This window comes from Gymnogyps californianus, chromosome 5, assembly GCF_018139145.2.
Source record: "Gymnogyps californianus isolate 813 chromosome 5, ASM1813914v2, whole genome shotgun sequence".
Lineage (NCBI taxonomy): Eukaryota > Metazoa > Chordata > Aves > Accipitriformes > Cathartidae > Gymnogyps > Gymnogyps californianus.
Window position 1 is genome coordinate 30,376,464 of NC_059475.1, and position 12,629 is coordinate 30,389,092.

Genomic DNA, 12,629 nt, shown 5'->3' on the forward strand with positions numbered 1-12,629 from the left:
GTTATGCTGCTGCAAATGAGAATTTGGCGGTGCTGCCGGGGGAGCAGGGGCATCCCTGGCGATTTTAAGCGTGGAACCACCGCCTCTTGGTCTGGAGGTCCCGCTCTCCGGGGCGGACCCGTTTTAGGCGGAAAAACCCGGTTTGGGTGCTGGAGAGGCTGCCGCGCGGCTGCTTTGGGGAGAGTTTTCCCGAAACCCTTCCTCTCCGCCCGGGGAGGTTTCCCTTCTCGGCCGCGGGGGCTGCCTCGGCCGGGCCGGGCCGGGCCCTCCCTGCGCTCTCCTCCCGTCCCCTCCGCGGCGGGGCGGGGCGGGGAGGGGCGGAGCCGCCCGCCCCGCCCCTCCCCTCCCCGGGCGCTGGGGGGCCGCGCCGGGGCCGCGATGCGGGGTCGGGGTGCGGGCGGCCGCGGCTGCTGGGCGTGAGCCGAGCCATGGCTAACGTCAAGGTGGCCGTGCGGGTCCGGCCTCTGAGCAAAAGGTGCGGCTGGCGGGGCGGTCTGGGGGAGTGGGGAGGTCCCGGTCGCCGCGGCAGCGGGGCAGTTACGGGGCGGCTGCGAGGGGTGATCGGGTGCCGCTGGCCCTGTCGTCGGGGACGGGGTCGCCGCTGTGAGGTGGCTGAGCTGGGACTGAGGGAGGGACAGCAGGCGCTGGGGAGCTTAACGGTAAAGTACGAGGGGTGGCAGGACTCCTCTCTCCGGCTCACTAAATAGCTTGGAAAGTTTTCTTGGAAAAGTCACCCACTGGAGCTGTTAGGCTGACTTCCCTCATCCTGCGCTCCCCAAAATAGGACAGTTGTCATCCAGTGTCAGGGAATCTTCCTTTCCCCTTCTGTTGTTGCTCGTTTTTCCAGCGGGAGGCAGAGCCGGATATTCCCGTTGTCGCTCAGCTCCGCTCCCTCCCCGGCTTGCTTGGCTCCAATAGAAATCCCAAAAGCTAAATGATATGACTTGAAGACAACTCCCACAAACAAGAAGATGCTGTAGCACAATGCTCTGGTGTTGTTTGGATATAATACATAATTAAAACCTTGCAGACTTTGGAAATTCGGGGAGGAAAAGAAAGACGAAAAGCAAGCAGCCAAAATTTCAGCGGCTGGTAATTTACTCCTCCTGTTAGAGAAATGCTATGGCACTTCAGGCAGAAATGGTTTGAAAAGTGGTATGAGCTCTGAGGGCCAGTCTTTGATTTAATGCTGCCTTTCTTTTTAGCATGAGTCCCTCACGTTGTCTTCTGACTGCATTGACTTCTGTGATAAATAACTCTTTCATGTAGGAGAGAAAATGATTCTTGAAGAGTTGCCCAGCCAGAAAACTAGCCTAGTCATTTAGCTGGCAGTACACTAGCATATTTTGGACTCTTAAGTTCTTATTTGTCTATGGATTATTTTTTTTTTTGCAATAAAAGATACCAGAGAGTGTTGAATAAAATAAAAAAACCCACCCAAAACAAACCTGCTAGTCTTAATAGAAAAGAGAAAGGTGGAAAGTAATTTACGGGTTTTCAATGTATTTTATCTTTAATTCAAAGCTAACTGATTTCAAAAATACTCCGTCCATAATTTCATTTAAAAGCATGTTTGGGTAATGTAGTTCTGATTTGTCGCACAGCTGTGAATGGAACAGATTTTAATAGATAATGGCATATTGTGAAAAGAGTTGCAGCATTGAAGTACGCTAAGTTTAACCTTTCATTGCTTAGTGTTCCTTTAGTGTTGGAGATATTATTTGATTTTTATTTTCTTCCATATTGTTAGTCATTCTTAGCATTTACTGGTTAAATAAATTGCCGTTATGCTCTCTAGAAATAAAAAGCATTATACAAGTGCTAAGTATTAACATTAAATGACAATTTGGTAATAATACTAAGTTATCCAGGCCATAGGACCCCTTTGTTTCAGTCTTGCAGAGTTCACTGGAGATTGAAAGTATTTAAAATTCCGACTTGGCAATGTATTTCATTGTGCAGTCAATGACATATTTGTTTCTCCCACAATAGCATTTGGCTGCCTATTTGCAATTATGTAGTGGACTTAATAGGGTCTCCTGTAGACGTAAGTTAAAATGAGTATTTCTTAGCAGTTGGGGAAGAGAGGCCAAAGACTGAATTGGCAGGGGTGTAATCTTCCCTCTCACCAGATCTTCCTTGATGAGGAACTTTGCACTACGTCTGTCTTAATGTTTTTTCCCCAATGGGTAGCATTAAATAGTGCGTAACAGCGCATATATCATTATAGCATTAAACAGCACCTATAACTCTGTCAGATAAGGTGTGATAAACAGGAAAACCTTTGATATAGTCAGTGTGGGCCAGGTGTTTGGTAGGGAATGTAGTTTGGAGAGGAGGGTCGGATCAGAAAGGTGGACAGCCTCCTGCACATGGGAGAAGCTAATCTGGTGCTGAAACAGAAATGTTTGTATGAAGGTGAGAGTGGAAACCCAGGGGGTAATGTGGGAAGAGATTCCATCTACTCAACCTGTGGCGATGTAACAGATGGGATGGCGAGGCAGAGACCAGTCTTGTGGTATTTGACCCCAAAGACAACAGGCCATTTGTGCCTTGTACTCTGTTGCCACAGCTGAGGCCAGCAAAAGCATTTCAGGATGGATTTTTATGTTTTATAAATGGGAAGGGGAAGTGATTGGATATTCTCTGTGAAGGCTCTGACATGAGAACTTGCTTTCTAGCCTCAACCAAAATTGTCCAAATGTAATGACTTTGAGGCAAATAGCAAATATATGAAGGCTTAAAGTAACCTTGATAGACATGGAAAGGACTAAAGCTCTCAGTGGGGATAAAGGCCTGCTCTTTCTATTCCAGCTTTTTATACCACTTCCATATTGTGGTCACACAAACCTCTCGCCCTCTCTACACACACACGCCGTGATTGCCTCTAACGGGTACCCACATTGCCAGAGCTCCTAGGATCTCTTAGGTGCTTTAAAAAGAAAAACTTCCTGCAGAAAAATTTCAGTTCAACTGGATTGAAGTACTGTAATGTGTACAATCACAGTTCCAGCCAAAAATATTAAACTTTGCTTTTTAAGAGTCCCCAAAATTGAAAAGCTGCGGGCAAAGGCTACAACTAGAGGGTTAGTTGGTTGTCTCTAGACTATCATACAAACTTTACTTGCTCACTGCTTCTTTTAATTTAATTTACACTGGCAGATGAACGTTGGTTTTGCATCTTAAAATTTACAGAATATTCAAATGTTAAAAGATGTTAATATGGGAGTTCATAAAATCCTACTTTCTGTTTAAAGTTTCAATTTTTTATAAACCATATTAATCACATCTGCAACTTGTTATTTAGCATAAGGCAAAGAGTGGTCTTTTTGTTCTGTGCCTGTACGGCACCCATCACAATGCATTCTTTGACAGAGAGCTCCTATGCACAAATAATCCCTGATAGTTATAAAGCAAGTACAGTTATACAGAATGCAGAAGTTTTTCCTTTGCCTAAACTTCAAATAGCTTGTAGCCAGTGTTCTTCATAATGCCATTACATCATTCTGTAACAGACTAAATGATTTTTTTATCACCAAAATGTTGTCCTGGGAGTGAATTCCCTCAAATATGTTCCCTGGCATGACGTTGCTTTAAAAAAGTCTTTATTACACATTTACTATTCTATGTACTAAAAAAAGAGTTGTTACTTTGTGGTTATATGGATAATTGTTCTGTGTAAATACATTTCCCCCTCAGAATGAAATATGGAAGCTTGAATGGGTGCTATAAATTGACTATAGCAACAGGTAATAATCAGGTATTGAATAGGAGCTGGGAACTGATGAAATCCCTTTATGGTTTATTTCCGGACATCTTAATGCTTGGTCTATTAGATATTAGACTTTTGTAAGGGAAGTGTAATGTTATTTTTGGCTGTCAGTCAGAAGCTGTTGATGGAAACACTTTCAATGCTAGCACGTAACTATGTGAACAAGGAATGTTGTTTCTTTTTCTTTCTTGATTTCTGCTGTGGAGTACGCCAACACCACAGTCTGCAGTGTGGTGCTGTGATAGCAGATCTGACCCTCTAGACCTGGAAATAGTGTGACTGGCTGAGAAAGAGGGTACATTACCCTTCAAGTATTTCAGTAGTGTGTCTAGGGCTCTCCGTGTGCCTGGGTAGCCCTCTTAAAGCTGTGGTGGGTGTTTGTATGCTACAGAAACACCTGCAGCATTAGACATGCCCTTTTACTATTTATGTAGGCCAGCAGAAACCAATGCTAGTTTTTATGTGCTGCTAGTTTAAAAAATGTTTGTCCCTGTGGTTTCCCATCACAATTCTAGTACCTAGTTGTGGCTGCTCAGCCCTGTGTTATATGAGAGGAGGAAGGGAGGGCTGCGTTTGTGCATGGGAGGCCCTCTGGGAAGGGAGCGGTCAGTGTGTCCAGGACAGTATTGCTGGGACCAGGATGGAGCACAGCTGCCTCGTGCCTTTTCCTCCATGATCCAGTTCCACTGCATCTTCTGCTCTGCATCCAGCTGATCTCAGTTCACTTGTGCATACCCAGGATGCATTCCCTTGTCACAGTGTAATTTGAGAGCTTCTACGTAAGCAGTCTTAAAGATGGGAAAGAAGGATTTTAAAAAACAGTGCTCTATACCACAATGAAAAGCCTCACGCATTACTATAGGATTCTCTTTCTAGCATGCACCAGTGACTAGAAGACATTGCATTCCTTCACGGATTGTGGATTGAGGCCTGGGTAAAATCATTCACAGCAAGTTTGTTTAATTGAATTGTAAAATTACAGTGGTGTTAGTTAAGAACTTGATGCTAGGGCATGCAAGTTGCCCTGTGACACTTTTTGAGAGTTTAAAGTACTTTGCTGGGCCCTGAAGTTTGGGAGCTACTTGTGCAGGACCCAGCAAAACAGAAGACATACTCTGCTGTTGAAAATACCTTCTCCACTTTTCAGCTGCCTCTGTGGCCTGGAAAAGGAGAGACTGGCAAGGAGCTCTTATTTGAAAGGGTCTTCCCTGGTGTCTTTAATAACTCACAAATGAACTCTCCCATCCTCTACGAACCTCATAAACATGTCACCTGAAAGAGCTGCTGAACAGATTAATTAACCTGAAAGCTGCCCTTTGCCTTTTTCTGCTTTGCATTGTTTCCAAGGTGTAACTTGAAGCCTGCTGGCCAGCTGTTTATTTCCCAGTCCCCTCAGGAGTTCCTGAGCTTGTCCTCCACACTCTGGCAAATGAGAGTATCAAAGAAATGTCTGGGTAGTCCCAAGTGGCAAAGTTGAACCGCACTTTCAGCTGTGCAGGTGTTTGCTATGACAGTCTGAGCTGCAGCAGTTGTTTTCCTCGTTACTGCTGCTCTGTATGGCATAGTCCTCTAATTGCCTTCCTGGGATGTAGCAGGTCGTGAGGCTCAAGGATGGGATAGGGGTGGAGGAGTTAAGGTTGAGGTCCTAAGAACTCAGGTGATGGGTGTGAGCAAGCCCAAGGCTGGGAGGGAATTGTAGGGAAAGTTTCTTGCTTACAGTTTCCAGGAATGTGCTCGGTGTGCCAGGCTAACCTGAGCAGCACGTTGAGCATAGCTGCAGTGAATAGGTGAGAGAGGAGCTTAGCTGATTCATGCATTATGATGTGAATATTTAAAATTCACTTCTATTCAAAAGGAAAGCTATGTGGAAAAATAAAATTACTTTAAAAATTATTCTGGAAATGATGCAAAGTAAATCACTATTGGTTTTTACTGGGTATGCTTTTATTAATCTGCTGCAGGGTCAGCTTTGTTAACTAGTCTGTCTGCTGTGGTCCACCTCCTTTGTTCTTTGTAATCACGTTGTGGTAAGTAAAAGGAAGGATTATTTTGTAAGCAAGACTTGTTGCTGTTTTATAGACTGTGCTATTAGCTATTTTACATGCTCATGTATAACCACAAGAACTTAGATAGAGCAATATGGCCTACTGCTGACAAGAGTGATAACTTGTAGCAAATTTTGTAGAAAACATTCCTTGAATCTTATGAATAACAGATGTTAAATGCTGTATCAAAATAAAATTAAAGCAACAGCAGATTGGAGATTATTGTTGTTCTCCCTCTTACCCCCACCAAAACAAATTATTCAAGCATATTCCTTTAAAAATGTTTATTCCTCACTAGTTGCTCACTGCTGCCCTTCCTAAGCACTTTTTGAACCAACCCTGTACAGGTTGTTGTATCTCTGTCTTAAAACTTCATAATGCCACTGTTAAGAGGAATCTATTCTGAGGAAAAATAGTCATAGATGTTTAGGTTAACATTTCAAAAGCTTTTCCAATTATATTTAAAAAAAAAAAGTCACGACCCTACTTTATTCAAATTGTTGTTGTGATACACTACTTCAAATGTATTGGATGCAAGTGTATAATGACACAAGATATTGGCATCATTAGTATTCATACAGTTTATTTTTGTTTACAACTTCAACTTCTGCTTAAGTTAGCTTTTCTATGCTTTTTGGATAGTGTTTAAAAAGTGTTTGTATTTAACTTTCTCGAAAAAAACCCCAGTGTTTGCAAAGAGAGAACATTTATTTTCCCTTATATTTCTAAAGGTAGATGTGAGAATTTTTTTCTTCCTTTTGGTACTTTCCTTGAGCTGACTTAAACTTTGCTCTGTGACCCAAGTGTGTGTTGGATAAATTAGCTCTCTGTTAATGGAATATTGCTATCATCTCCATTAACTGGATGTAATTGGAAATAACTTCCTTAGAAATCTGTATATATTTTCCGTTAGCAAAGAAATACATTACAGTCAAAAATTCTCTGGAAAATGGATGTAGTATAATTTGGTTTTATAGGTATTCAACATATGTTCCATATGGATGTAATTTTCAAATACAAAACAAAACACTACTTTCTTTGAAGAAAATGACAAAATTGTCTTTGATTTCAAAGGGACCAGAATGTCTCTGTGAAAAGAAAAGGTATAAATATAGGAAAAAAAACAGGTAACAGGCAAGAGCAGAAAATACCTTTTAGCTTGCTTAGGACTGTTACATACTTCTCATGCTGTTCTAAGGTTTAGACTAAGGTAGGCCATTGAACACAGTATAGTGAAGTGTCTTTCTTCTACCCTGACCTTGTTTCCTTACCCTTCTCAATTGTATATTTTAGTATATATATTCCTTGCTACCTTGGTGCTGTCGTCCTCTTGCACCTAGAGAAATGGCAGGCTTTTATCTACTTTTACCTACTGTGATAGCTGAGTGAGTGTTGTTCCTCTGTGTCCCTCTGTTACACGACAGTCCCTTTCTTCAGGTGGTGGTAGTTGAATTCTGTCCCAAAAGCCATGGGTTTTGGGGTTGGTACATGATGGTGGGAAAGAGCTCTCCCAGGCCTCCAAGAGTTGCTGTCTGAAAATCTGTACAAACTGCATTGGTTATGCATTGCTCATGATTTCAAGCTTCTTTTCCACAGAAGAGCTGGGGTTTTTAACAGAAAAGTTGAGATTCTAATTTTGTGTTTATAAAGGAGGTCCCTCTCCCAAACAAATGTGTTTTAACGTTTGTGTATCCTGTTTTGTAACCTAGCCTATTGTTAGGGTTATCTTGACATCTTTTCCCCTCTCAAATTAGTTATTTTCCTTTGCCTAGTCTATTGTTTAAAGTTTCATGTAAACTATCATTGAAGTGGCTGCTCTTTTCTCTTGGTATCTGTACTTGGTATTAGCAGGTGGTTTTCATAAGCCACATCTGTGTTTTTATACGGGTATTGCATCAGCAACCTTTCCCAGATGTATTCTTCTTGCAGCTGCATGAAGCAAGTTTTCTAACTTTGGTAAAGGGCGGACTTTCTAGCTCTTTAAAAGGGCACGACTATGCATGTCCTGAGTGGCCACCACTGTCTGTTCCACAGAAGATGATGCTTCTGCTGATGTTATGTGACAATACTGTGCCTGTACTCATTTAAGCCAGAAGCACAAGGTGCTAGCTACTGGTGGTTTACTTCCCAGAGTAAGAGGCTGACTGTCTCGTCTCTTCTTTCACTTCTCTTATTGCCTGTGCAAAACCAGCTACAACAATGTCCTAAAACAACAACAGCAAAACCAGCTTTTGGAGGCCTTCTAACTAATATTTTGCATTTTCATAGAACACTTTTCCTCCCAAGTCCTAAGAATACTTTATGAGCATCAGCATGTTTTGGAGCAGGGATGAGATATTTTGTATGCAGCAAAGAAAAATGGGGCACAATGGCATTAAATAACCTGGCCAGAGCCATATCTTTGCTGGGTAGTTTCGTTCTCTAAGACCACATACTCTTTCTGAGAGAAGTTGTAGTAATGTAAGATGACATGACTGCTTGGAGATCACTGAGCATCTCCCCTGGGGAATGGTGCAGTGGTTGGATGCTAGTCTTGTGGAACCTTTGTGCAGTACGTGGTGAGACACCACCACCGTGCACAGAGAATTTATGTGAGTTTTGGCTAGGATTTCCCCAGTTTCCTTTTCTTTAGTCCAATGCTTTATGTGAACTTTAAAAAGCAATGCACCTTTAAAAATTTCCTGCCATCTTCCTATCTGTAGCATAGATTTTAAACAAAATATGGAGTTTTCCACCTGTTTTTAGAATTTAACGGTTTACTGTAGTAGCTGCTTTTGATACAATAAAAGAGGTACCTAAGCAAGAGGGATGAGACAGTGCATTGCAGCATTCAGTGTCACAGTAATTTAACTATGATCGCAGATTGAAGTTCTGTCCTGGTGGAATGAAGACTGACCACTGTATCCAAACTCTGGTTTGCATGGAAATCATGGCATTTGCACAGAATTCCTTTGATGCAAAAGTCCATGAATTATACTATCTCATTACTTAGTAAACAGTTGGGAAATCACAGGTGGATGAAACTGGACTGACTGGACTGTAGCTTTGTTTTAAATCCTCCTTATTTCATACTTCCTTAAATGCTGGTGGTATGACTGATGAAAAGACTTCTTCCTCTCCTCTTCCCTCCTCCCCTCAATGCCTCTGCATGAAAGAGAAAGCATCATTGTTCCACAGCTGTTCAAAGCACTGATGGATCATCAGGAGTATTTCTGACTTGGATTGCTCAAGAAAGATGCCTGACGCTCTTGCTCTAGCATTACAAGACTTCAGAGATGGTGCAGACGGGAACGCTCTGCTTGTACTGTGCCATCGCATGGACAGGAGTGCAGAGCTTACAGTGACCAGAGGAGGCCATCTGGTGCTTCCTCTCCTAGCTCGTGAATGTATATATCAAAAGTTTGGCAACATTAAGTAAAGACTTTAACTGTTTGAGCAGGCCTGTATCTGAAAAGAGCGCTGACAATGCCTCATGTTTATCTCTGCACCAAATATTCCTATTTTTATTGCTATATAATATTTGCAAAGAAGAATGGGGGGAAACCACACGAGGATGATGGTGATCACTAGGAATGGTGATTTTTGACTGTCAGATTGTGTTAGCCATTATCAGAGCCAATGAAAGCTCTGCAGCTGGGAGTAGCCTTCAAAGATAACTTGAGCAGCATGTCTAGTATAGCAGCGTGCTGTCTTGGTGAACTCTGTGTACTTGGCTTCAGTATAGATTTTTAAATTATTTATAAACATCTGTTCTGAATTTGGTAGGAGGATTGCTGACTGGGTGTGCACTCCTATTTGCAAGACACAGTAAAACAATTATGACTTAAAGAGAAATATCCAAAATGGTGTTGGGTAGTACTAAATAATGAGAAACATTGAAAACAAACTTCAGGTAAATATACTTGATTGTTGATTTTTTTTTTTTTTTAATAAAAAATCCTGCATTAGCCAAAGTGAGGATGTTCATACTATTAGCAGCTTGACTTTCACAGGTTACAGCAGAAGGGATAAGGATACAGATTATGCTGGTGTCGTGGAGGGATGCTGTGTTTGGGAAGATTGTGGTTGTAGGTACTTTAACTTGTCAGTAGAGTGCAGAAGCTCTCATGGCTTTGACATTCTTCTCTACAATTTCTGATGGAGCAGCATGGACTCTTAGTGGTCTTCTCAATGCACCTTTGGTCTCTCAACAGATGTGTCCCCAACCCATTTTGTCTAGGACAGTGTTCTCTGAAGACTAGCAAAACTTAGAAAATATGCCCTGCGTTGTTTCTTTGTTTCCATGGCCAAGGTCAGTCACTCAGGAGGTGCAAAGATGACAGCTTCTCAAAGATACCTCTGCCAAGGCCACCAATAAACAAGAGGCAGAGACACTGTATAACATACTGTTAATGGAAAGGAAAAGATAAATGACTACCTGAAGTTTGCCCCATAAAACCTTTAGACTTCACGACTAAGAAATACCTTGGGTTAGATGTGCCTCAGGATTATACTTCAGCTGCTGGCATGGTGATTGCATAGATGTGCCATTAGATGGCACAAAGTGTCCCAGGTACAAGTGGAGGTAGTTTGGTAAAGGTTGTACCTTACTTACAGGCTATCATAGTTATGGGTCACATCCTGGGAAGTGACAGAGTCCCGGAGACAGCAGCAGTGACTGCTGGCATGCATGCTGCCATGCTTACTACGGGTGTGCTTTTGGTTGTGTTTGTAAGCAGAGTGTGAAAATGCATCACAGTAAGCCAAAGAAGGCTACTTTTTTCTAGAAAAGTCTAGGAAAAAAGATTGAAGTGAATTTTTCCAAAAAACAGAACCTACACGATTGCCCAGATCAGCGAAAAATCTCTGCAAAAGGGGAGGGATTGATACTGTTGGTGTACTGCTTTTGAGGTCCTCTGTCTCAGTACAGGTTAAGATTGGGTTTGGAGTTAACTTGGGTGATGGGAATTGGTAGGAAAGCATAAGTACTTGCAACGATTACGTTGCAGGGTTATTTTCAAAGTTTCACACATACTCAATTCTTTCAAAAAATATTTAAGATTTCTCATGTATTTGAGTGGTATATATTGGCTTTGGTATGTTTGATTATTTTGGTGAGTACTTTGGTGGTCTGTATTTGTAGAAGCTGTTTTGTTGCATGACATGACTACTGCTAATGACTCCAGTATTTTTGCTTTATGCATGTACATGTTTTTTTAAAAAGTTGCCTGTTTATTTTAAAGCAGCTCCTTTGTTCTCCAAGTGCCTGACTGTTACTTGAGAGGGTGGAGGAGACGTGGGGCAAATTAAGTCTAAAATAAACAACTGCCCCCTTTCTTTCCACCCACTGCTTCCTCCAGCTCTGTATACCTCCTTGCACTTCTGTACTCTGTGTCTGAACTTGTCTCAGTGTGATCCAGTAAGCCGTGGAAATGTCCGTCTCGGAGGTCTTGATCCTCCCGTGATTCTTTTCTGCTGACTCGTTCTTCTACGTCTTGCAGAGTGCCTCTTGTGCCTCTGGGGTTGCATTAGCTTTACATGCGAACAGCAAATGGTATGAGGAGATTCCCTTTGGACTGCCCCTGTTTTTTGGACTGCCACAGCAGCTTTGCTTCTGTCAGGTCTCTCTTGTAGCTCCCCGTTACAGCCCTGCCACTGCATTATGTACTTGCGTCACTGTTCTGTTGCTGGGTCTGCATTTCTCTAAAACTTTCTGTGTCTGAGAAGATCCAGGTCTTTCCTGGGACATGCACCATTAAATGGTCTTTCTACAGCTGTATCTCTGTACAGATAACTTGTTTTCATGCAAAGTAATTTAAAGAAGAGACGCATTTCCCAAACATAGCATTAATTTTTCAAGAAGTGGGGAAGAAGGGAGGATGGGGAAACTAAATGTTAAGATCACTGTGACTTATGAGCAGCGAAAGTCAAATGTGTTACTAGAGAAGTGTACTTTGGAGTTGATTTTATTGGTTCAAGGAATACAGCTTTCATACCTGTGGAGCACAGCACCCATTCCTAAGGATGAAGGATTGTTTTATCAGTCAAATGCAAACTGTGGTGCACATATGTGTAAGACTACTGACAAACACAGGTTTTGCTGAGAGAGCTTTTGTAGTGTTTGCAATCGGGAGTTAAGGTCAGAACATCTAGAACAGCTGTGAGGCTGCTTTGCCTCCTGGGCTTTAGATATTAAACGGTGCTTTCTTTCCCAAAGTTCTCTGGTTTGTACCTAAATGAAGCATGATATAAACGCATGTTTACAGGGAGGTTGAATGTATGGTTTGTAGAGCTGGGGACAGCTGCAGGTCCAGTTTTGTTTATGCTCAATGCGCTCTGGCTGTAAGCTGCTGCAGAAGGGAGGGGTCTGCATTCCCATCACTGTGTGTTCCTGCCCTTTCTCTTGCTTTGGCTTAGCAACCATGTGACCACTGTGCTCAGTGCTCTGTCAGTGCTCGCTGGTCTTGTGGCACCTTGATTATTTATTTTGGTGTGTTTGTTTTCTGATCACAGCTGATCTGAGTCATTGCATGGGTGTGTGATTGCTAGATCAGATGCAAGAAAAGAAGTGGGAACACATGTAGGAGGTTGGAGCAGCAAAGAGAAATTGCATCTTGCAGCAACAGCCTGCAGTTATGATAAAAGTCTAGGTGCTGTGAATCTGCACCCAGAGCAAGGGGAGACTTTAGTTCTATCCCTGTTTGCTGGTGGCTTTCTTGTTGTGTGAGACTTGAACAAAGCTACTTGATTGCTGCATAGAGCTTTTTGTCTGCATAGTGAGGAATCCTTGTTACCCTGTGGTAAAAGGTGGTGTGGTAATTTTATTTTGTGTT

The 12,629-nt window shown here is 42.3% G+C and overlaps 1 protein-coding gene across 1 annotated transcript in view; it reads left to right on the forward strand.

Annotated features, from left to right (window-relative positions):
- Positions 1-428: 428 nt before the first annotated feature.
- STARD9 (StAR related lipid transfer domain containing 9) overlaps positions 429-12,629 on the forward strand; it is a 119,954-nt gene continuing 107,753 nt past the window's right edge. The window contains exons 1-2 of the mRNA XM_050897062.1: positions 429-659; positions 12,545-12,603. Coding sequence (XP_050753019.1) covers positions 429-659; positions 12,545-12,603 — 290 coding nt within the window. The remainder of the gene's footprint in view (positions 660-12,544; positions 12,604-12,629) is intronic.